This window comes from Mizuhopecten yessoensis, unplaced genomic scaffold (assembly GCF_002113885.1).
Source record: "Mizuhopecten yessoensis strain PY_sf001 unplaced genomic scaffold, ASM211388v2 scaffold716149, whole genome shotgun sequence".
NCBI classification, from domain to species: domain Eukaryota; kingdom Metazoa; phylum Mollusca; class Bivalvia; order Pectinida; family Pectinidae; genus Mizuhopecten; species Mizuhopecten yessoensis.
Genome location: NW_018479972.1, coordinates 68,222 through 94,849, shown reverse-complemented (window position 1 = coordinate 94,849; position 26,628 = coordinate 68,222). Strand labels below are relative to the sequence as shown.

At 38.4% G+C, this 26,628-nt stretch overlaps 2 protein-coding genes across 2 annotated transcripts in view; one reads left to right on the top strand and one right to left on the bottom strand.

Moving 5' to 3' along the window:
- The window catches only part of LOC110441851 (probable ATP-dependent RNA helicase DDX23), a 33,980-nt gene extending 21,977 nt beyond the window's left edge, over positions 1-12,003 (bottom strand). The window contains exons 1-4 of the mRNA XM_021485125.1: positions 11,739-12,003; positions 10,007-10,144; positions 6,287-6,386; positions 513-651 (exon numbers count right to left, since the gene is read on the bottom strand). Coding sequence (XP_021340800.1) covers positions 513-651; positions 6,287-6,386; positions 10,007-10,144; positions 11,739-11,833 — 472 coding nt within the window. The 5' untranslated portion in view covers positions 11,834-12,003. The remainder of the gene's footprint in view (positions 1-512; positions 652-6,286; positions 6,387-10,006; positions 10,145-11,738) is intronic.
- Positions 12,004-12,198: 195 nt separating this feature from the next.
- On the top strand, positions 12,199-26,392 carry LOC110441853 (Bardet-Biedl syndrome 5 protein homolog). The gene is made up of 12 exons (XM_021485127.1): positions 12,199-12,276; positions 13,145-13,227; positions 14,312-14,377; positions 15,409-15,458; positions 16,274-16,354; positions 17,199-17,245; positions 18,863-18,998; positions 19,669-19,764; positions 21,842-21,904; positions 22,085-22,219; positions 23,322-23,405; positions 25,555-26,392. Exons 1-12 carry the CDS (start codon positions 12,227-12,229, stop codon positions 25,678-25,680), a joined length of 1,017 nt encoding a protein of 338 aa, XP_021340802.1. The 5' UTR covers positions 12,199-12,226; the 3' UTR covers positions 25,681-26,392.
- The last annotated feature ends 236 nt before the right edge of the window (positions 26,393-26,628 follow it).

Sequence of the window (26,628 nt, the reverse complement as noted above, 5' to 3'; positions counted from 1 at the left end):
TTGCATCGCCGACAGCCAACCTTAACCAATAATTACGTAAGTTCAGTACTCAAGCTGTGTGTTTGAACAATCCGAAACGTGTGTAAGCAGGGTTGAACTATCACTAGACAGAAAATTATTATTTTTATTGTTCAAAAAGTGTGTTCGTACTATCCACCATTCGAACTGACTGGAGGTTTACCGTAATAATAATTCGAGGTTTTTATATATACCGCTTTATCACAACCTAGTTTGTAGGTCGTCTCAAAGCGGTTCACAAATTATTATCAGCCAATATCTTTCTCAACTCCCTGGGGAGCATACAGCCATTGCTGCCATTTCTGCGCTCACAGTTAGCATTTTACATTTCTAGTACTGCCCAACCACGTACTCATTTACAGCTGAGTGGACTGGAACAAGCGGAGTAAAGTATCTTGCTCAACAATACAACACAGTGCCGTGACTCAAACTTGCAACCCTTCGGTCACGAGCCCGACATCCTACCGCTAAACTACCGTGCCTCCATAATTTACCGTAAGAATCTTTGCCCGCTAGCAGGAACTCCTTCTGTTTTTGTCGTTCCTCTTCAATCTTTTTCCTCTGTAAGTCCACTGCTTCCTGTCTTCTCTTCAGGGCTTCAGCAGCTCTTTCTTCTTTGGTTAAAAACTTTGGCTGAACAAAAAAACAGACAATAAATTACCTGCTTATTTTGACAATTAGTGGCATGCAGACAGAGTAACAATATCAAGAATAATATAATTTTTTGGAGTTTGAGGGAACATAATAAGCTGAAAATTGTTTTCCCTTCAGTGTCATACCTTCTGATAGAGGGCGTTGAAGTCGGGTATCGCACGTGCCGAGTGTGCAGTATGTGTGACAATAGTCGCACTGACAGTACACATGTTTTTTTTGTTTTTTTTTATTGAGAAAGGTACACACTTTTTATAAGAACTTGCGAAATTTGTAACAAATTGATGGAATGGTTTTACGTGAATTCATGATGTAGGTACAGAAATGTGATGAATGTGAGCTTATTTGATCTCTAAATACTATCAGCGATTATGCACTCCATACAATAGATAATTGAATTGTTATTTTGGTTTATGTCAGATGGTGTTGTTTTGGTTTATGTCAGACGGTGTGTTATTGGTTTATGTCAGACGGTGTTGTTTTGGTTTATGTCAGACGGTGTTGTTTTGGTTTATGTCAGACGGTGTGGTATTGGTTAATGTCAGACAGACGGTGTGGTATTGGTTTATGTCAGACGGTGGTTTTTTTGTTTATGTCAGACAGTGTTTTTTTGGTTTATGTCAGACGGTGTGGTATTGGTTTATGTCAGACGGTGTGGTATAAGTTTATGTCAGACGGTGTGGTATTGGTTTATGTCAGACAGTGTGGTATTTGCATGTTTCAGACGGTGTGGTATTGGTTTATGTCAAAAGGTGTGGTATTGGTTTATGTCAGACGGTGTGGTATTGGTTTATGTCAGACGGTGTGGTATTGGTTTGTCAGAAAGTGTGGTATTGGTTTATGTCAAATGGTGTGGTATTGGTTTATGTCAGAAGGTGTGTTATTGGTTTATGTCAGACGGTGTGGTTGTGGTTTATGTCAGACGGTGTGGTATTGGTATGTTTCAGACGGTGTGGTATTAGTTTATGTCAGACGGTGTGGTATTGGTTTGTCAGAAAGTGTGGTATTGGTTTATGTCAAACGGTGTGGTATTGGTTTATGTCAGAAGGTGTGGTTGTGGTTTATGTCAGACGGTGTGGTTGTTGTTTATGTCAGACGGTGTGGTATTGGTTTATGTCAGATGGTGTGGAATTGGTTTATGTCAGACGGTGTGGTATTGGTTTATGTCAGACGGTGTTGTATTGGTTTATGTCAGACGGTGTGGTTTTGGTTTATGTCAGATGGTGTGGTATTGGTTTATGTCAGACGGTGTGGTATTGGTATGTTTCAGACGGTGTGGTATTAGTTTATGTCAGACGGTGTGGTATTGGTTTATGTCAGGAGGTGTGGTATTGGTTTATGTCAGACGGTGTGGTATTGGTTTATGTCAGAAGGTGTGGTATTGGTTTATGTCAGAAGGTGTGGTATTGGTTTATGTCAGACAGTAGGGTATTAGTTTATGTCAGACGGTGTAGTATTGGTTTATGTCAGACGGTGTGGTTGTTGTTTATGTCAGACGGTGTGGTATTGGTTCATGTCAGACGGTGTGGTATTGGTTTATGTCAGACGGTATTGTATTGGTTTATGTCAGATGGTGTGGTATTGGTTTATGTCAAACGGTGTGGTATTGGTTTATGTCAGACAGTGTGGTATTGGTATGTTTTAGACGGTGTGGTATTGGTTTATGTCAGATGGTGTGGAATTGGTTTATGTCAGACGGTGTGGTATTGGTTTATGTCAGACGGTGTGGTATTGGTTTATGTCAGAAGGTGTGGTATTGGTTTATGTCAGAAGGTGTGGTATTGGTTTATGTCAGACAGTGTGGTATTAGTTTATGTGAGACGGTGTAGTATTGGTTTATGTCAGACGGTGTGGTTGTTGTTTATGTCAGACGGTGTGGTATTGGTTCATGTCAGACGGTGTGGTATTGGTTTATGTCGGACAGTGTGGTATTAGTTTATGTCAGACAGTGTGGTTGTAGTTTATGTCAGAAGGGGTGGTTGTGGTTTATGTCAGACGTTGTGGTATTGGTTTATGTCAGACAGTGTGGTCTTAGTTTGTCAGACGGTGTAGTATTGGTTTATGTCAGACAGTGTGGTATTAGTTTATGTCAGACAGTGTGGTTGTAGTTTATGTCAGAAGGGGTGGTTGTGGTTTATGTCAGACGGGGTGGTATTGGTTTATGTCAGACGGTATTGTATTGGTTTATGTCAGATGGTGTGGTTGTGGTTTATGTCAGAAGGGGTGGTAGTGGTTTATGTCAGACGGTGTGGTATTGGTTTATGTCAGACAGTGTGGTATTAGTTTATGTCAGACGGTGTGGTTGTAGTTTATGTCAGAAGGTGTGGTTGTGGTTTATGTCAGACGGTGTTTTTTTGGTTTATGTCAGACGGTATGGTATTGGTTTATGTCAGATGGTGTGGTTGTGGTTTATGTCAGAAGGTGTGGTTGTTGTTTATGTCAGAAGGTGGGGTATTGGTTTATGTCAGATGGTGTGGTATTGGTTTATGTCAGAAGGTGTGTTATTGGTTTATGTCAGAAGGTGTGTTATTGGTTTATGTCAGATGGTGTGGTTGTTGTTTATGTCAGACGGTGTGGTATTGGTTTATGTCAGAAGGTGGGGTATTGGTTTATGTCAGACGGTGTGGTATTGGTTTATGTCTGAAGGTGTGTTATTGGTTTATGTCAGAAGGTGTGTTATTGGTTTATGTCAGACGGTGTGGTTGTTGTTTATGTCAGACGGTGTGGTATTCGTTATGTCAGAAGGTGTGGTATTGGTTTATGTCAGACGGTGTGGTTGTGGTTTATGTCAGAAGGTGTGGTTGTGGTTTATGTCAGAAGGTGTGGTATTGGTTTATGGTGTGGTATTGGTTAATGTCAGAAGGTGTGGTATTGGTTTATGTCAGAAGGTGTGGTATTGGTTTTTGTCAGAAGGTGTGGTATTGGTTTATGTCAGAAGGTGTGGTATTAGTGGGAAATATTTTTTAAGGATCCTTGTATCACTTCTAAAAACTACACATTTTCCCCACATCATTATAGCTTTGATAGATAATTCCTAAAAAGAAAACTGTACCTTGTGAGACTTAATTCCTCAACTTTAATGAAAAAAGTACAGGTGAACTAAACAACAACAGCACAAGTAGCCGAATGTAAAACTTTAACAGGACGAGACCAGGAATCCAACCCTGGACCTCAAATTGTTATATACTGTAGCTCTTACCAACACAGCTACCTGGTCAACGGATTGTTACACTGTAGCTCTTACCAACACAGCTACCTGGTCAACGAATTGTTATACTGTAGCTCTTACCAACACAGCTACCTGGTTAACGGATTGTTATACTGTAGCGCTTACCAACACAGCTACCTGGCATTGTTATACTGTAGCCCTTACCAACCCAGCTACCTGGCATTGTTACACTGTAGCTCTTACCAACACAGCTACCTTGTCAACGGATTGTTACACTGAAGCTCTTACCAACACAGCTACCTGGTCAACAGATTGTTATACTGTAGCTCTTACCAACACAGCTACCTGGTCAACGGATTGTTACACTGTAGCTCTTACCAACACAGCTACCTGATCAACAGATTATTACACTGTAGCTCTTACCAACACAGCTACCTGGTCAACGGATTGTTATACTGTAGCTCTTACCAACACAGCTACCTGGTCCTCAGATTGTTATACTGTAGCTCTTACCAACACAGCTACCTGGTCCTCAGATTGTTATACTGTAGCTCTTACCAACACAGCTACCTGGTCCTCAGATTGTTATACTGTAGCTCTTACCAACACAGCTACCTGGTCCTCAGATTGTTATACTGTAGCTCTTACCAACACAGCTACCTGGTCCTCAGATTGTTATACTGTAGCTCTTACCAACACAGCTACCTGGTCCTCAGATTGTTATACTGTAGCTCTTACCAACACAGCTACCTGGTCCTCAGATTGTTATACTGTAGCTCTTACCAACACAGCTACCTGGTCCTCAGATTGTTATACTGTAGCTCTTACCAAAATGAAATTAAGTGGAGGTAATTTTTATTTACGAAAAACCTCTGTTGAAATCTAGCATGTTTTGCCTGCAGTGGGGCAGAGATACTAAAGGTCTCTGAAGTGGGGAGACAAACCTGTTTCTTCTATCACACTGGGGTTCAAAACTTATTAAAAATAAAATAAAACAAATACAGAAATGAATACAAATACATTTGTAACACCAAGGCCGTTTTTCGTTTAAACGGTCAAACCGGTCGGACCACAGTTGTTCGTTTATTAAATACGATCGGACCTAGTAATCTGATGCTGCATTCAGGCGAGCCTTGACACCATTTGCAGGTTGGCCAGGATTTATACCCGAAAATGTTACATTTATAAACAGTCAAACTGGTTGGTCTGCATAAACGAACAGGCCCCAAGTGAGCAGAGTTTTCTACACATCCCAGAGAGTGTTCGAGTGTGACCTTTGACCCTTTAACCGAGGAATGAGGAGAGATATAATTAATGTCTATAAAATTTTGAACAATTTTCATGACAACAAAGTTACTGCTGGCATCTTCTATCAAGATTTTACATCTAGAACAAGAGGACATCCACAGAAAATAAAGAAAAAACATTGAAAATTAGATATTAGGAAACATTCATTTGGCTATAGAACTGTTGATATGTGGAACAGCCTTCCCGTGGCGGTCATACAGGCTACAACAATTAAGGACTTTGAAATTAGTTTGGACAATCATTGGAAACATCTTGAACTGAAATTGAATCACCTAACTAGCTACAAATCTGACAATGGGAGTGATTTTTAAATTTAAATTGTTATATTATATGATTTGGACCTAGAGGCAAGTAATTGCCTGTGTCTATCATCTATCCTATGAAACCCTATTAACCTTGACCAATGACCACCAGAATCTAATCAGGTGAGAACTTGATAAATCTGTCGAGGTGACTTCTGTATAGATGTTAAGTAAACCAGGTTTTTACTTCCCAAGTGATAGAGATCTCTGACCCTTGAACAGTGATTGATGATCATCAAAACAAAGTCAGCTGTAGAACTTGATATTACCACACTATGGTAGAACTTGTTGAGGAGTTTGTATGATAACTTGTAAACAAGTTTCTTTACATGTACTAAACACACACACACACAAACAAATGCACTAGTAAAACGATTATTATGTAACAGGAAAGGGAACAGCGTTCTTCCACCGGGGATCGAACCCTTGATCTCCAGTTTCCCAGTCGGACGCTCTACCACTGAGCTTAAGGGAAATTCCCTCTAGCGCTAAGCTAGAAGGCGACTGTAATCCTATGTACAATTAAAATCTGCCAAACTACTCCCACCTTTTTAAATGTGTTTGCCCTCTAACACCACAACCCAGGTTCTAACTCCCTGCCACGGCCAACATTTGTAACAGGAAAGAGAATAGAGTGCTTCCACCGAGGATTGAACCCTCAATCTCCAGGTTCCTAGTTGGACGCTCTACCACTAAGCTTAAGGGAAATTTTCTCTAGCTCGAAACCGGAAGGCGACCGTTATCCTTTGTACAATTAAAATCTGCCACAACTATATATCCTCCTCCACAGAGAGAAGGCATAATGAAAAAGAAAATTCAGGAAATGAGTGAAAAATACCTTGCTTAGAGCTTCCTCCTCTGCTTTCTTCTTGGCAAGAAGTTCTTCCAACGATAAAGGGACTACTTTCTTTGCATCCTTCTCTTTCTTTAATGAATCTCTACAAATAGAAAAGAGTAATCTGTCTTCATGACATGCGTTTATGAAGGACACTTATTAATTGGGAAAATATAGCATAATTTTTATTGAAATTCAGAATATATGTCTTATTTTTTGGTCATTTTGGGAAATTAAGGTACTTTTAGCTGGTGAAAACAGCCTGTATTCGGCTGTAAAAAAACATTGTTCAAGGAGGATATACAATGAATGACTGCTAGTCTTCTCACTTTTAACCAATCAAGAAGATAAAGAAATATTTTCATTGGACTTTGCTCGGACATAACCAGTTTTTCCCAGAGATAATGAAACATTTCCCGCCCCCACGGCTCTTCTTAGATCATCAAGATACAAGATCAGACTGCCATTCTTTTTACAGGATCATCATATACTATTATGTTTAGATCTAGAAGTATAAACGTAACAGTTCCACTAATTGGACTTCTCTGAATCATTGCCCAAAGTTGTCTTTTTCTTGGATTGTTTCCTCACAATATCTATAATGCTGAAGCATATCTCAAAAACCTGCTTTGTGTACAATTTGTTTGCTTGGTATCCAGAGTACAGCGAACATGGTTTTGGGAGAACACTAGGGATTGAATTGGGAGAACACTAGGGATTGAATTGGGAGAACAATGGGGATTTGAACTGGGAGAACACTAGGGATTGAATTGGAAGAAGACTAGGGATTGGGAGAACACTGGGGATTGAATAGAGAGAACACTGGGGATTGAACTGGGAAAACACTGGGGATTGAATAGAGAGAACACTGGGGATTGAATTGGGAGAACAATGGGGATTGAACTGGGAAAACACTGAGGATTGAACTGGGAGAACACTGGGGATTGAATTGAGAGAATACTAGGGATTGAATTGGGAAAACACTAGGGATTGAATTGGGAAAACAATAGGGATTGAATTGGGAGAACACTAGGGATTGAATTGGGAGAACACTGGGGATTGAATTGGAAGAAGACTACGGATTTGGAGAACACTGGGGATTGAATTGGGAGAACACTGGGGATTGAATTGGGAGAACACTGGGGATTGAATTGGAAGAAGACTACGGATTTGGAGAACACTAGGGATTGAATTGGGAGAACACTGGGGATTGAATTGGAAGAAGACTACGGATTTGGAGAACACTGGGGATTGAATTGGGAGAACACTGGGGATTGAATAGAGAGAACACTGGGGATTGAACTGGGAAAACACTGGGGATTGAATAGAGAGAACACTGGGGATTGAATTGGGAAAACACTGGGGATTGAATAGAGAAAACACTGAGGATTGAACTGGGAGAACACTGGGGATTGAATAGAGAGAACACTGGGGATTGAATTGGGAAAACACTGGGTATTGGGAGATTACTGGGGTCGGGAAAACACTGGGTATTGGGAGATCACTGGGGATTTGGAGATCACTGAAGATTGGTAGAACACTTGAGATTGGGAGATCAATGGGGATCGGGAGATCATTAGGATTTGAGAGATCACTGGAAATTGGGAGATCACTGTGTATTGTGAGATTACTTGGGATTGGGAAAACACTTGGGTTGGGAAAACACTGGGTATTAGGAGAACATTGGGTATTGGGAGATCACTGGGGATTGGGAGAACCCTGTGTATTGGGAGAACACTGGGGATTGGGAGAACCCTGTGTCTTGGGAGAACACTGGGGATTGGGAGAACCCTGTGTCTTGGGAGAACACTGGGGATTGGGAGAACCCTGTGTCTTGGGAGAACACTGGGGATTGGGAGAACCCTGTGTCTTGGGAGAACACTGGGGATTGGGAGAACCCTGTGGATTGGGAGAACCCTGCGTATTGGGAGAACACTGGGGATTGGGAGAACCCTGTGTCTTGGGAGAACACTGGGGATTGGGAGAACCCTGTGTCTTGGGAGAACACTGGGGATTGGGAGAACCCTGTGTCTTGGGAGAACACTGGGGATTGGGAGAACCCTGTGTCTTGGGAGAACACTGGGGATTGGGAGAACCCTGGGAATTGGGAGAACCCTGTGTATTGGGAGAACACTCCGGATTGGGAGAACCCTGTGTATTGGGAGAACCCTGGGAATTGGGAGATCACTGGGGATTGGGAGAACCCTGGGAATTTGGAGAACCCTGTGTATTGGGAGAACACTGGGGATTGGGATAACCCTGTGTATTGGGAGAACACTGGGGATTGGGATAACCCTGTGTATTGGGAGAACACTGGGGATTGGGAGAAGCCTGTGTATTGGGAGAACACTGGGGATTGGGAGAAGCCTGTGTATTGGGAGAACACTGGGGATTGGGATAACCCTGTGTATTGGGAGAACACTGGGGATTGGGAGAAGCCTGTGTATTGGGAGAACACTGGGGATTGGGATAACCCTGTGTATTGGGAGAACACTGGGGATTGGGAGAAGCCTGTGTATTGGGAGAACACTGGGGATTGGGAGAAGCCTGTGTATTGGGAGAACACTGGGGATTGGGAGAAGCCTGTGTATTGGGAGAACACTGGGGATTGGGAGAAGCCTGTGTATTGGGAGAACACTGGGGATTGGGAGCACCCTGTGTATTGGGAGAACACTGGGGATTGGGAGAAGCCTGTGTATTGGGAGAACACTGGGGATTGGGATAACCCTGTGTATTGGGAGAACACTGGGGATTGGGAGCACCCTGTGTATTGGGAGAACACTGGGGATTGGGAGAAGCCTGTGTATTGGGAGAACACTGGGGATTGGGAGCACCCTGTGTATTGGGAGAACACTGGGGATTGGGAGCACCCTGTGTATTGGGAGAACACTGGGGATTGGGAGCACCCTGTGTATTGGGAGAACACTGGGGATTGGGAGAAGCCTGTGTATTGGGAGAACACTGGGGATTGGGATAACCCTGTGTATTGGGAGAACACTGGGGATTGGGAGCACCCTGTGTATTGGGAGAACACTGGGGATTGGGAGAAGCCTGTGTATTGGGAGAACACTGGGGATTGGGAGCACCCTGTGTATTGGGAGAACACTGGGGATTGGGAGCACCCTGTGTATTGGGAGAACACTGGGGATTGGGATAACCCTGTGTATTGGGAGAACACTGGGGATTGGGATAACCCTGTGTATTGGGAGAACACTGGGGATTGGGAGAACACTGGGCATTGGAAGATCACTTGGTATTGATAGAATCTTCCCCTACCTTGAGGGTGTGACAGAGAAATCTCCAACCTGAGGGGGGATGTTTTTTGGTTGTCTAACCCGAGGCTCTGCTGAGGGTTAGACAACCAAAAAACCACCCCGAGGGTTGGAGATTTCTTTGTTACACCCTCAAGGTAGGGGATGATTATTTTTCTCCTATCCTATCATTTAAGTCACAACTCCACCAACAGTTGTCTGCCGTGTTTGTAAACAAAAACATGTATGGGGTATGAATATCGGCATTCACTTTTGATGACGTCACAATTACACTGGTGACACATTTTAATGACTTCACCATTGAACACGTGCTAATCGGCATGAGGCTATCTCCCCCCTAGGGGGTGACAACCTGATCTTTCCCGGCTAAAACGGGAGACACACCTGTGAAGGGTGGGAGAATGGGGATCACTGGGGATTGGGAGAACACTGGGGATGGGGACATGCTTACTTTGAGTCTTTTTTCCCATCTTTGCCGTCCTTGGAATCTTTGTGTTTACGTTTGCCACGATCACGACTTCTGCTGCGTCTATCTCTTTCTCTGCTCCTGCTTCTGTTTCTTGCTCTGTCACGACTCCGAGATCGTTTTCTGTTAAACCAAGTTGATTGTTTTGAAATGTTATTAACACAGAATAAAAGTTTACTGCTCTTTCTTTATATATATATCGATAAATAGTTTTGAATGTCCATGTGACGGTAAAAATATAAATAAAACAATTTAACACGAAGACTGGTATAATCGGCTAGCGCTTTCCCCCCATCTTGGGGCTCTTCAGGCGATTTAAATTTATTTGTGACGTCATAAATGGAGTACACATACTTAAAAAGTAAAAAATAATGATGTCATAAACAAAGTACACATAATGCGGACGTCTAGAAATTGCTCCGTCTTAAAAAGATTACATGAATGTACTTGCATTAAATGCGTCAATGGAATATATGGGAAAAGAAACGGAGCATATTACAAATGCTCAAATGAATACATTAAGAAAAGTCAAAGCACAATACTTAGTTCATCCTCACATATTAAACATACGGAATTTGTAAATTTATATTTTAATTCCCGCGTTCAAGTCTGGTTTTAGAATTTTAATAAACATGTTCTCTTTTAACTCTCTTGCAATAGTATCTGATGTGTTCATTTGGTAAATTGGTGAAACTAATAACTGATCATTTCAACACTGATAAAAATGTTAAAAATGGTAAAACTAAAAACTGATCATTTGAACACCGATGAACTCCTATATGCTTGTAATTTTTTTTCTCCTTCTGTAGATGTCGCTTACTTTAAGTAATTATTTTTAAAGATATTGTCTGGCGACGCTTTCTTAACTGTACAGGTTAATACACACATGTGCCACACTGCCAGCCGTAAAATTAAATTTATCATAACTCGGTCAATTTTTCAAATATCAAATTAAAATTTTGTACGAGGTGTATTATAATTATATAGTCATATTAACAACATATCTTCTGATGTCGCTTACTTTTTTCGATATTTAAAAACATGTTGTCTGGTGTCGCTTGTTGTCACTTGAAGACACTTGTTGTTGGTTGAAAACGCTTTTAAGGGTGACTAACTAGAAATGTTGTTTTTGATGCAAGAAAGTAAGGTGGGGTTGATTTTTCGACATTGACTTTCCACCCTTCTCGTATATATATATATAGTCATTGCATGGGGTGTTATTTTATTTTTTACCAAAAAGTCGATCTAAACTCCTTAAACATGTAAAATTCCTCTGAACACCTTAGTTTAGGTCCAAATATAGCTGTAACAAATTCTCAGGTCCCTGTGCTACAAACCAGTTTTCATTTTTGGTTTTCTTTTTAACAGGTCGGGGAAAACTTCGTTAATAATATGTTTTTTACGAGAAAGCATCAACTTGCATCAATGTCATTTCAGCATTGTGCTACCCGAGCACTGGACTACCACAACAACCACTTACCATGATGCGACTCCTTGCGAAATGAACGCGATTCGGTGTAAATGCACGGATACCCCAATTAGCGTATGATAGGCAAGTTTGTGTATTATACGCAAGTTAGTGGTTTTCCCCGACCTGTTTAAAGCGGGGCATAAATGTCCCTATAAAAAGAGAACGTCTGACAAACGACTCTGACAAACTCTCGTGCATGTATGAGGGATGATCTCCAACTTTTGTTATTCCAGTACCCAACGTTACCTCTCTCTACTTCGGGATCTTGGGCGCTTTGATTTCCTTTCCCTGGATCTGGACCTTTCGCGTTTTCGGTCACGTCTGTCGTCTGCAACATCCATATTGAGAATATATACTGTGGAATATTCTAGATACCAAGAATTACAATTGTCTTCAGTTCTGACCAACTGTCTTGTACAGCGGCTAGCACAGAAACACTATTAATGTTTTTTGACGATCTAGAAACGCGACGAAACGTTTACATGGGGGCCGCCATGATGGATACCCGCGGTAAATCACGCAATAATGTGGGAATTTAAAAATAAATATAAAACAAAAATCAAACACACTGTTATCACTATTTTAATAGTTGATGAATCTTATAAAAAATTGACAATATTTAAGCAATTTTGAGTTAATTCTTTTGAGAACTTACAGTCTTATAGATGTTTGAATAAACGTAATAATTCAAGCGTTCAATTGACATGTGTCCTTAGGAATTCTAAAGCATCAAGATGGATGATCTGTGGGAAGACAGGGATGTCAGATTCGACGTGAACCCGTCGTATGTCATTTTTTTGCGTTAATGCTGACGTTTATTTCTTTCTTTTGGAATTCAAAATCTTTTTTTCTTCAGATTCATTGATAGAAAGTAAAAAAAATCCATTTTCTAGAGCAAATCTTGAATAATGTCATGTGAACTCTAAATTTTAATTCCTATAGTAGGCCTACTGTCATTTTGTGAGCCCGTTTTTAGTGTCACAATGAAGACAATGTTTAACTATTTACACCCCAGGTTTGGATATCCTTTTGTCATGTCTTAACGCCCATTACTTGAAAGTAGGGTTGGCTATTTAATCCATTTATCGATATATGTGAGGTACATCTGTTGTGTCATAGTAGATTTTTGTTGTAAGCACCTCATAACTCTCCGATACCAAACGGTGTCGGAGAATTCCACGTTTTCATATAGCAGTGCACTCGGGAGATCTGGGCCTACATGTACACCAGACATCTATACATATGTCAAAATCTCTAAGTCTGGAGTTAGGGCCAGAGGAAACTCGAGCTAAGTATATATATATATGGACACTCTGCCAATTAAAGTCCCTGGTCAGGGACATGCAATTAATCAATCAAGTCAGTCTGACTCAGGTTCTGCTACAGTCTCTAGCAAATTGTGCATGCAGTATATATATTTATATTTGTTTTAATGAATACTGATGATGAATTGAAAGTGTTTCAGCGGTCATGGGATAAATATTACTCAAATTAAAATCTTGCTTTTTTATAAGCGAAAAGGTCAAAATATTTACCCCCTTGATAAAAATCGTACATGTAACTATATTTTTCATAAAAAAAGGATAATTTATTCTTTCTCTATGTAACAGACAACTAAAAGTATTAACATTGACTTGTGCTATATTTTATAGGCAAATGAAGATGCGTCCTGGGGAAAAGATGATTGACAGGCTGGACGCTGTAGAAGATACCAAAGGCAACAATGGAGATAGAGGTATTATAAATAAATAATAGTTATTAATTTTTATTTAACGTCGTGTACATTGTCAACAACAAACATAAGCTCTGTAGAGCTTTTATTAAGAAGCCAATATAAAAACAATTGAAGTTTTTCGTGGTGGAGGAAAATCCATGGGGGTGGGGTGGGTGGTGGGGGGGTGGGGGGCGGAACCACCTAGCCATCGGAAGGATAACAATTAACCCTATCAGACATCACTTTCTTTTTCCGCCACCAGTAGGAATCAAACTAAAATTCCTAGGAGGGGAGTGGTCTGAAGGTTATGCATGATTGTGCACAGTAAAAATGACAGTGCGTGTTAGCGATCACGGCTACTGTGGCACCCTTGATGGATTGAATTCATTGATATGAGGCCAAAAATAAAATATATGTGTGTTTCCTGTTTCGGCTCCAAAACAAATTGGGTAGGTTGAGGTAGGAAAAACATTTTATTTTGTTTTTTTATTTTGTTTTCTGGTGAAGAAAGTCTCCTGATTACCTCTGTGAATGTTAAAAATATGTATTTTCCCTACTGCTTGACACTAGTTTTCAGAAATCCAAACTCCACTGATGGTCATCAGTGTTACATTCTCTTTTGTATTACTGATGCTTTCTGTTCAAATTAATTGAACAACAAAATAAGTACATTTATGTTGACACTATATTTACAACACAATTTTTTTAATCCGTCATAAAATATACAAGTCTTAACTATTGTGAACTCAATCTCTCCACTCCAAACTTATATCCAACTATAAACTGTAAAACTACACAGATCTACAAACTACAGCTTACACTACTATTATTACTAACTTCCTAATTCTCACTTTAACTCTCTCTTTCTAACTCTTCTCTATATCTCTAGACCTCTCAACTCTTTCTCCCTAACTCAACCTCCTTCCTCAAGACACCTTAACTCAACTCCCCAACCCAACTTTCTTCACCTCCTGTGACTCCAAGCCGAACTACCTTACTATCTGTTCCTTAGCAAAATCTTGCTACATTAATTGAAATTAAATAATTATACCTTATATAAAGACAGAACAATGTAGTATTTTCATGGAATTCTTGTTGTTTTTAGGGCGTATAATTGTGACAAACCTAAGGATCATTTGGCACTCACTCAGCATGCCTCGAGTCAATTTATGTAAGTATTATGTGTAAAGTAGCATATATCCTTCACTGTAATACAAATCTATACAACTGTAACATAATGGTAAAATTTAGGTTCAAGGGTTGTAGGTTACAGGTTAAAAAACGATCAAGGGAGATAACAAATAACTCTTAACAAAAATCTATACAACTGTAACATAATGGTAAAATTTAGGTTCATGGTTGTAGGTTAAGGGTTAAAAAAAACGATCAAGGGAGATAACAAATAACTCTTAACAAATATCTATACAACAGTAAAATAATGGTAAAATTTAGGTTCAGGAATGCAGGTTAAGGGTTAAAAAAACGATCAAGGGAGATAACAAATAACTCTTAACAAAAATCAATGGTTAAAATATGAAGTACCTTAAGTACCTTAAGTACTTAAAAATTATATTTTCATCAGTTGCATTTTTTTTTTTAATAATCAACAAATGTTTTTTGGTACATTGGGAAAAAATATGCGTTTGTCTATAATAAGAATAAATCTACAGTATAAAAAATCTGAACTCACAAAAAGTGGATACAAATAACACAATATCTTGAACTATAAAGAGACACCAAAATGAAAGGAAAGACACCATGAATACATTTCAAATTTAGGAAAGTATAGAGTTCACTATGTAAGACAAGATGAACAAGGTGAACTAGTCTTCACTGACTATTTATAGTCATGAGTTCTTTATGATGACCTTAAATATTCTTCAGGATAAATTAAAGCTGATCAGATTCTGGCTTAGTGGCTAAATTGTCGAACACTGCTTTGAGAAAACCCTTAGAACAGTTTAGAAAGGATCTAATGTTACTTGTCAACTCAGTAAGCCCAGGTAGGGGAATAGTATGTGAAATATTAAAACAGTTGGAAGTATAATAGAGACCTTGTAACATACGTCTGAAATATTATTAAACCATTATCAACTAGTTAAATTAGTCAGTCTTAAACTGTTCTTGATTTCTTCAACTATATCTACAATACATGTATATAAATTGAAAAATATTATATATGATATTTATTTTGACTTGCAGCTATTGGATTTAACTGTGTGATCAATATTTCAACAAAGACAGCTCAGTCAGTAAGTAATATGACAAATCTTTAGACCTGAAGTACTCCAGTACCATTCAACACATCAGTAGCGTTTCCTACACAAACGGTTTCAGGAGGCGTGTTTGGTAGCAGAACATTTTTAACCTCCTTGATTGTTTTCACCGTTTTTGACTTTTTCTTGTGTGAAATCAAAATAGGGCTAAAGTTGTAATTTATTCATTTACATCTATCTTATAATCTGTTAGTTCTTCTGCACCAGTAACCAGTAAGTACATGTATACAATAGCAAATTCTATTTGAGCAAATTTGTTTCATAATTTCAAGAGAAGGCAAAATTTAACTGGGCAATATTATAGGAGGCACGATAGTCTAGCTGAAATTGTAGGACGCCAGGCTTGTGACCGAAGGGCTCCGCTTGTTCCAGTCTACTCAGTCGTAAATCAGTACCTAGTTTGGCAGTGCTAGAATTGTAGAATGCTAGCTGTGAGCACCGAAATGGCAGCACAGGCTTTATGCTCTCCAGGGAGTTGAGAGAGATATTACCTGGTTGCAAAGGCCCTATAACCAGGGATAATAATTTATGAACTGCTTTGAGACGACCTACAAACTAGGTTGTGATAAAGCAGTATACATATAAGAACCTCAAATTATTATTATTATTGCAACTTTTAGTACATTATGTAAAATATTAAGAGCATTGGAAGAGATTCACTTCAAAAATGTTATGAAATCAGTAAGAATATTCAAGGATCCTTTTGCCTGTTTTTTGCAAGAATTTATTTCAAATCTAACATTATCTATCATGTTGTTTTAATTTTTTTATGATTTTGCCTATTTTTTCAGAAATTAAGAGGGACTACAGAGGCTTTGTATGTCTTGACAAAGTGCAATACCACTAGATTTGAATTCATCTTCACAAATTTAGTAAGTCTATCATCTCCTATTTCTATTCACAGTAACAGTTTTTAATGTGATGTTCCAACTCTTAAAACTTTGAGCTTTATCTCTTTTGCTCACTGACATTGGATTGAGTTTAAAGAAATGAATGCACATATGGTTCCAGGATGGCTTTGGGGTCTGGCCTCACCCTTGGAGACTTAGTCCCTGGGTCATAACTTTGAAACGGTTGAGATCCCCACCCCAAAACTAGATATGCAATTGATGGGCAAAAAGAGACAAACATAATCATGATATTAGCATTGACCTTTGGGTCTAGCAACACCCCTTGGGACCTAGTTTCTGAGTCACAACTTGGAAGCAGTTGAGATCCCCCACCCCAAACCATGTATACAACTGCTGGGCATGAACAATCTAATACAGATATATATGCTATAAGGATTGGCCTCGGAGTCTGATTCTATCCCTGGGATCTTATTTGGAGAAAATTTTGCCTTGATTGCTTAGATATTGAGGTGAGCAGTACAGGCCCCATGGGCCTCTTGTTTATTGTTTGAAATATCAGATTATGGAAAAGGGAGTCTCAAAATCGCAAATGACTGCAGATATGTCTGACAGCATGGAAGGGAGTCCCTAAATCTTGTCCGACATGTCAGATTTTGGCACTGTAAGAGTAACATTGTAAAGAAGTGATAGGTATAACGCTGCAATGATTTTAACCCTTTCACCCCTATGTAACTTTAGTAGACTCTACCATGCATTGATCCAGATGAGTCTATTTTGGTCTACAGTGGTGAAAGGGTTAAAGCATGTCATGATTGTTGTTAAACTCTATTGTGTCCTGATTTAACATTGCATTTATTGTCAACAGATTCCTGGTTCACCTCGCCTGTTTACGACTGTAATTGCAGTACACAGGTAAATTCAACATGTGATGTATAATTAGCATTGTGTTGTCTGGAAATACGATAAATAGTGTCTGGTGATAATCCATGATATGATCAATGTAAACGTTGGCCTGCTGTGAAAAAATAATGTTTGGTTGATAAAACCGTCGGGTTAAATGTGTAGCACAAACAAGCTTATATGCAGGAAATTTCCATACTGTATGAGTCAGTTTGTTTGAAGACTGGAGGGCAAAAGTTACAGGAAGTGAGATGAAGATTAATTTATTGTAAATATATAATAAGGCGGCGAAATTTATTATATCAGTGATGATAAACATAGGCCGTAAAAATAACAGTTTGTCAATGGTGATTAAAGTTGTTTTTCTATAAGTTGGTTTGTTTTTTTGGTGTTTTATGTCCTATTAACAGCTATGGTCATTTAAGGACGTGTCAGTTTTGGTGATGGAGGAAAGTCAGAGTTCTCGAAGAAAAAAACACCAACCTTTGGCCAATATATACCTGGGGACAACGCCATGTATACGTAGGTCTCAAACCGGCGACCCAGTGTTGGAGGGTTAGTGGTTGCAGAATAAGATACAGTGTTATATACTCTAGACATCTTCACTGAACCTCATGATATTATGTTGTGGAATTATAGAGGGTTGACGTCTGCTGGGGGCAACGTCACTAATGATTGGTTAGAGAGTCTGTCTTAATTTCAGAGGTTCTTGGTTCCAATCCTTGTCTTAATATCAGAGGTGCTTGGTTCCAATCCTTGTCTTAATTTCAGAGGTCCTTGGTTCCAATCCTTGTCTTAATTTCAGAGGTGCTTGGTTCCAATCCTTGTCTTAATTTTAGAGGTCCTTATTGGTTCTAATCCTGGTCTGCATTGGTGTTGCACTTTTCCATCCCAGTAAGATTTTGCTGTGATTTGGGTCTTGTTTTTCTATTGGGTCAAAGATTTTGTTGGAGAGGGAGGAATGTCAGTGTTCTCACATTGAAAAAGTTGGTGGACTTGAAAAGAATATCCTCGGCTGAATGTTCAAATGTACATAATGTCTGTACATATTCTGAAAAATAAGGCAGTTCAAAATTGAATATTTATATCTCTCCCTTCTTCAGCTTTGTAAACTCTGACTGCATATAAATTAGCATATACGCAATGAAAAAAGGCTTGGCGGATCGATACTAGAATCAAATATGTCGCCGTTTACACTTCAGCAAGATAACTGTTGGATGACAGCCATAATTTGGTTCTTTCAGCATCTAGAAGGAAGCTAACGCGCACCACAGAACATGTTCATTGAATTGCCAACTGCGTTCATCATAGGTAACGTACATGCGCCGTCAAAATGCGGGTCAATCCTTAATGAATAGTAGGTTTCTTCTTCCTGCACCTGACTTATAATAAGAACATTTAATGTTATATTTCTGGACTGGGTTGATCACTGGTGACCCGTTAGCTTAGGTGGTTAGGGCGTCAGTCTAGAGTAGTGCTGGGTTCAAATCCCATGGTCAGTTGGGTCGTTGCATTTTTCCTTACTTGTTACAACTGTTTGATGATGAATAAATAAAATTCATAGATATTATGAAGATTTGATGTCTAAAGTCTCTCAATCCACACATAATTATCTTTTGTCTGTTACAGGGCTTATGATACGTCTAAGTTATATCGTGACCTGAAGCTACGGGGCGCACTGGTCCACAACAAACAGCTGAGACTTCTTCCCCAGGAACAGATCTATGACAACGTGAATGGAGTGTGGAATCTGTCCAGTGACCAGGTCAGTTACTAAAGTATAACCTGCTTAAACTGGCCCTGTATAATCAAAAAACCTGTATAAACTGGACCAGGTCAGTTACTAAAGTATCACCTAATTAAACTGGCCTTGTGAAATCAGAAAACCTGTATAAACCAGACCAGGTCAGCTATTATAGTATAACCTGCTTAAACTGGCCCTGTATAATCAAAAAACCTGTATAAACCAGAACAGATCAGTTACTAAAGTATCACCTAATTAAACTGGCCTTGTGAAATCAGAAAATCTGTACAAACCAGACCTTCCACAAGGTTATCGTAAATTGACGATGTATTCAAAATACTTGTAAAAACTAAATCTTCTACAATGTCCCACTTTAATTCATACAGCTTTATATAAATTGAACCTTGATAATCAGAAAACCTGCATAAACCAGACCTTCCACAAGGTTATGTAAATTGAACCTATATTTTCAAAAGACTTGTAAAAAATAATTCTTTTACGATATTCCACTTTATACAGCTATATATATTTATTGAACCTCTATAATCATAAATCGGACCTTTCACAATGCTCGTCCAACTTTAATATGTTTTTTTTTTGTAAACTGAACCTGTGTAATGAAAACCGTCTGTTTTCTAAAAGATCATACCATGTGAACAGTTATATTACAATTTGTTTTTCTCTACTACAGGGTAATCTTGGAACTTTCTTTATCACCAATGTACGGTTGGTGTGGCATGCCAACATCAATGAGTCGTTCAACGTCAGCATCCCGTACCTCCAGATGGTTGGTTCTCGTGCATTACAAACAAAACGTTTGATCAGCTAGACCAGTCTCATACTATTGTGTAACCCAAAGTTCTTTTATTGAAAGGAGAACTGATCACTAGCTTAAATCCTCTCAAAGAAGTAACTTGAAGCACAATTCAGAAAATAAATGATAATAATGAAAATAAGGAATCCTAAAATTGAGATGAACTCCTGATAACATGTCATCTGTAAGATATGTGTTCCTAAAAATTTAACATATTCTGAAAATAGGTAATCTTGGAAAATAAATCACCCAACAGTAAGTATTTTGGAAGATATATTTATATTCCTAAAGATGATTTGATTTGCAGTATAAAAAAATGAAACTGACATTTTGCAGAACAATTCCATGGGTAGATGATAACTTTGACAAGAGTTTAACTATTTAATACATATGTCCATTTGTTATCTAATATTTGGCAACTCTACCAATAATCTGGTTACAGTGTATACAAATATCATTGTTATCAGATATTTGCAACTCTACCAATAATCTGGTTAATACCGTGTATACAAATATCATTGTTATCAGATATTGGCAACTCTACCAATAATCTGGTTTATACAGTGTATACAAATATCATTGTTATCATATATTGGCAACTCTAACAATAATCTGGTTTATACAATGTATATAAATATCATTGTTATCAGATATTGGCAACTCTACCAATAATCTGGTTACATTGTTTACAAATATCATTGTTATCAGATATTGGCAACTCTACCCATAATCTGGTTTATACAGTATATACAAATATCATTGTTATCGGATATTGGCAACTCTAACAATAATCTGGTTAATACCGTGTATACAAATATCCTTGTTATCAGATATTGGCAACTCTACCAATAATCTGGTTACAGTGTATACAAATATCATTGTTATCAGATATTGGCAACTCTACCAATAATCTGATTTATACAGTATATACAAATATCATTGTTATCAGATATTGGCAACTCTACCAATAATCTGGTTTATACAGTATATACAAATATCATTGTTATCGGATATTGGCAACTCTAACAATAATCTGGTTAATACCGTGTATACAAATATCATTGTTATCAGATATTTGCAACTCTACCAATAATCTGGTTACAGTGTATACAAATATCATTGTGATCAGATATTGGCTACTCTACCAATAATCTGGTTTATACAGTGTATACAAATATCACTGTTATCATATATTGGCAACTCTAACAATAATCTGGTTAATACCGTGAAGACAAATATCATTGTTATCAGATATTGGCAACTGTAACAATAATCTGGTTTATACAGTATGTACAAATATCATTGTTATCAGATATTGGCAACTCTAACAGTAATCTGGTTTATCCAATATGTACAAATATCATTGTTATCAGATATTGGCAACTCTAACAATAATCTGGTTTATACAGTGTATACAAATATCATTGTTATCAGATATTGGCAACTCTAACAATAATCTGGTTCATACAGTGTATACAAATATCATTGTTATCAGATATTGGCAACTCTAACAATAATCTGGTTTATACAATGTATACAAATATCATTGTTATCAGATATTGGCAACTCTACCAATAATCTGGTTACATTGTTTACAAATATCATTGTTATCAGATATTGGCAACTCTAACAATAATCTGGGGCCTGGTCGTTTATAAATGTAACAATTTCGGGTATAAATCCTGGAGGACCTGCAAATGTTTATACAGGCCCTGCAAGTCTTTGTCAAGGCTCGCCTGAAAGCAGCATCAGATTACTAGGTCCGACCTTATTTAATAAACGAACAAAAGTGGTCCGACCGGTTTGACCGTTTAAACGAAAACGGCCCTGGTTACAGTGTATACAAATATCATTGTTATCAGATATTGGCAACTCTAACAAAAATCTGGTTACAATGTCTACCAAATATGTTACTGAATGTTGCGAGTATTTTGTTGCAATGGTAAAAGTGTACAAAACTGTTACGAATTTCTAGATTTGCAGTCATCATTAGACGAAACAGAAACCAATATTTTACATAATAATAATAATTCCTTTATTTTTTTTCCAGAGATCTGTAAAAATCAGAGATTCCAAATTTGGATTGGCTCTTGTTGTAGAAAGCTCTCAGCAGGTAACAAAATATTTATGAAAACTTGTAAACCTTTATATATACCTCAGTAATGTTGTAAAAACCTGGCTTATATACAAGTGGAAAGATGACCAAGGTGTAATGTAACGCTGTTTATCCTCATTTATAACCTGATCAATTATTTGATCTCTGATTGTGATATAATTTACTTGTGATTTCCAGAGTGGTGGTTTTGTGCTGGGGTTCAGAATAGATCCCGCCGAGAAACTTCAGCAGGTTGTCAAGGAGATACAGAGTCTGCACCGGGTTTACAGTGCATGCCCTCTGTTTGGTGTTGAATTTGAAACGGAAGAAAAGGTATCCTGTCCACCAGCAAAGTCTTGTTAAAAAGAGCTTCAATTATGAAAGTAGCGTGGAAATGTTTATTTCAAATCCATCAATTTCACACTGTGCTTTTTTGAGATTTTAAAAATATTAGTGAAGAACTTTTAAATTTTGTTTATACCTAGGTCAGAGATTAAATGAGTTTCCACTAAAAAAGGACATTTTCACATCATCAGTAATACATGTATTGGAAGGACGATATATCATATTCCACGCCTGCATATGGTTTAAAGTAATCTACTCAAAAATTTGACCAGAATTTGAAATGAAAGTTACATCCATATAAGCCTGGACTGCAACGCAAGTGTTAAGACAGTATGTTAAAGGGCCCTTACCCAATGGTACATCGTCACGGTACATCGTCATGGTACATCGTCATGGTACACTGTCATGGTACACTGTCATGGTACATCGTCATGGTACACTGTCATGGTACACTGTCATGGTACATCATCATGGTACATCGTCATGGTACATCGTCACGGTACATCGTCATGGTACACTGTCATGGTACACTGTCATGGTACATCGTCATGGTACACTGTCATGGTACATCGTCATGGTACATCGACATGGTACACTGTCATGGTACATCAACATGGTACACTGTCATGGTACATCGACATGGTACATCGACATGGTACACTGTCATGGTACATCGTCATGGTACATCGACATGGTACACTGTCATGGTACATCGTCAGACAAAATGTAGAAACAGGCCTTCAAACGAGTTACAGCACCAGATAGCTAATAGCTTATACAGCTCGACTTGAGATCAAAATATATGCTGTAGTTGGCTTGAGGAACAATTATTTACTGTTGTCAGGATCAATTATACTGTTGTCAGGATCAATTATACTGTTGTCAGGACCAATTATACTGTTGTCAGGACCAATTATACTGTTGGCAGGATCAATTATACTGTTGTCAGGATCAATTAACTGTTGTCAGGACCAATTATACTGTTGTCAGGATCAATTATATACTGTTGTCAGGACCAATTATACTGTTGTCAGGACCAATTATACTGTTATCAGGACCAATTATACCTTTGTCATACTTTCTTTTACAGATGGACGACAGTCAGGACCTCACAGTTGAACATGTACAGGATGATGTGGAGATAGAAAATGAAGGATCCTCTGATGCCTTTGCGGTGAGTTATTATAAACAGGTGCCACACACGATGCAGGAATTGGTAACCATTCCACATCACTGGGTTTTATTTTTGTCAGGGTTCATGTTGGCTTTCCTTTTCTTTTGGTGTCTTTACATTCCTGTTTTATTTTTTAACAGCTCTGTGTTCAGATTTAATCCTGATGTGTTTAAGATGTGGTGTGATTTTTATCCCAACTCCCCATCCTAATTAAGGTCCAGGTCACTGTTTCTATAAATAGAACATTTTTCTCATCATTCTAAAAGGTTAATTATGTTTGTTATCACCAAGCTTGGTGGTTTGGTTTATAGGGTTTAACGTCCTGTCAACAGCTAAGGTCATTTACGGACTGTCAACAGCTAAGGTCATTTACGGACTGTCAACAGCTAAGGTCATTTAAGGACTGTCAACAGCTAAGGTCATTTACGGACTGTCAACAGCTAAGGTCATTTACGGACTGTCAACAGCTAAGGTCATTTAAGGACTGTCAACAGCTAAGGTCATTTAAGGACTGTCAACAGCTAAGGTCATTTAAGGACTGTCAACAGCTAAGGTCATTTAAGGACTGTCAACAGCTAAGGTCATTTAAGGACTGTCAACAGCTAAGGTCATTTAAGGACTGTCAACAGCTAAGGTCATTTAAGGACTGTCAACAGCTAAGGTCATTTAAGGACTGTCAACAGCTAAGGTCATTTAAGGACTGTCAACAGCTAAGGTCATTAAAGGACTGTCAACAGCTAAGGTCATTTAAGGACTGTCAACAGCTAAGGTAATTTAAGGACTATCAACAGCTAAGGTCATTTAAGGACTATCAACAGCTAAGGTCATTTAAGGACTATCAACAGCTAAGGTCATTAAAGGACTATCAACAGCTAAGGTCATTTAAGGACTATCAACAGCTAAGGTCATTAAAGGACTGTCAACAGCTAAGGTCATTTAAGGACTGTCAACAGCTAAGGTCATTTAAGGACTATCAACAGCTAAGGTAATTTAAGGACGCGCCAAGCTAATTAGCCATCCTCAATAATCCAGGGGTTACCATCACTTTCGCTCTCTGCACCCCTGGAATATGTCAAAGCAAAATCGAAGGCTCAGCCTTTACATCATTGGGGATGAGACGAGGAGACTAGTTTTATCATTTGATGTACATCAAAAAAGTCTGTCGGTCGCGTAACCGTAAAATAGACTGGCTTTGAAGTCAGGTGTCGTTCCTCTGTTTTCTTCAAAGGACAGGTATCAGCCTACTGACTGGTCAGGTTTTTTCAACCGAGACCAATCTAGTAAGTCAACCGAGACCAATCTAGTAAGTCAACCAAGACCAATCTAATAAGTCAACCGAGACCAATCTAGTAAGTAGCAGTGTGCCTTAATTTTGCTAGGACACATTCGAGGATGAGCTTGGTGGACTGTGTCACTTAATACTTCAGATGATTTCACAGTTTGCCACGAGGTCAAGGTCACTGTTACCATAAATAGATCATTTTTTGTCATCACTCTGAAAGGTTCATCTAGATTATAACTTCTTAATATAAAATCAAAATTACATAGACTAGATATAAAATCTAGATCAGAATTTCTCCACCAAACTTGGTGCCAAGTGTTAAGCAGTCAATTCCATAATTAATATAAAATTTATTTCTTTTGAAACAATTATGAACAGGTTTTTCCAACATATAGTATACTAATCACTCTTGTTTCTCCCGATGGAAGTGCTCTAAGGGCATTAATGTGGGAGACCTCATCCTATTAAAGGTCACAAAGTCATTGTTACTATAAATAGATTCTTTTGTCTCATATTTCATATGCATTGGTGATCACAATCAAGTTCATAGGTATCTTGATTGAGGTCTTGCTTGCTCACCCAAGGTCAAGGTCACTGTTACAGAAAATTTCTGAATGATAATATTCTAGTGTGTTTCCTCCCGAGACTTTATAGAAAGTCTTAATGATGTATTTTCAGAACTATTATATGATATACTTTTGTCTGGACTGGGTCAACCTTTGGCGACCAGATAGCTCAATTGGTAGAGCGTCTGTCTAGAGTTCGGAGGGTCCCGGGTTCGAAACCTGGTCTGGCCGAGCATTTTTCCTTTCCTGATACACTTTGTACAAATCTATCTAAGCTCTAATGTTTCCCTTATCTTTACAGGCCTACTTTGCGGACGGAAGTAAAGACAAGGACCGCGACCCTGTTTACTCAGAGGAACTCGGATTGGCTATAGAAAAATTACGAGATGGATTCACACTCCATGGCCTCTGGGATGTCCTGGGATGAAGCTAGGAATATAGGCATACATATCGGGACATTCTTTGTTTACAACTCGGACATCCCTAGCTGGCACCAATCCAGGACATATAGATGATGTCTGCGACATTGTGTAGGTCATGCTCTGGTATTTGGGACATGCATGGTTGACATCCGAGACATGCTTGAATGATTTCTGTGACATGCTTGAATGATTTCTGTGACATACTTGAATGGTTTATGGGATATGATTGATATCTAGGGAAAACCTTTATGACATCTAGGATGACTCTGTTGTATACTTGAGATGCAAGTGTATAAAATTGTAATGGCTGCACATAATTTTCACTGATTAAGGCAGAAAGTTGAGTGACATTCAAGCACACAAGACATTTGAGAATCTCACATGACTATCAAAAGTGATCGTGAATGAAACTAAAAGTCTATAGTGTGTGTCTAAGTGAAATGTTGTTATACCTGCCCAGCTATGTTATACATTGTAGTACATTGAATTTTTATTAGACACGCTCTTTTCTAAAAACATACATATATATTACAGTAAAAAAGGCCTGTCCTGATCATAAGGCATGTTCATAGTTTTTAGTATATGAAAAAAAACAACCAAATAACCTTATTATAAAACTATGTATTGCTAAAAGATGATCCTGCAATTTATGACAGAATGTTATAAAAATGTTTAACGCCTATCAATTTTTCTCATTTAAGGCAAGAGTCTTTTCCCAAAAATAGCTAGGAAAACAGCCTCATAGATTTCCTATAGACCAAGGTGATAAGTAAAGGAGGTATCATTACTGATTTCAAAATCCATTATATGAGATGTGACCTCCTCTTCAAAGGGGTGAATTAAATAGTAAATGGCAAAGGGAAATAAGAATTGTTGTTTACCCCGGAGTAAATGTTGTATGACGTATGCTGTATCAACATGAAGAACTTATGTAGTGAAATTTACATATTTTG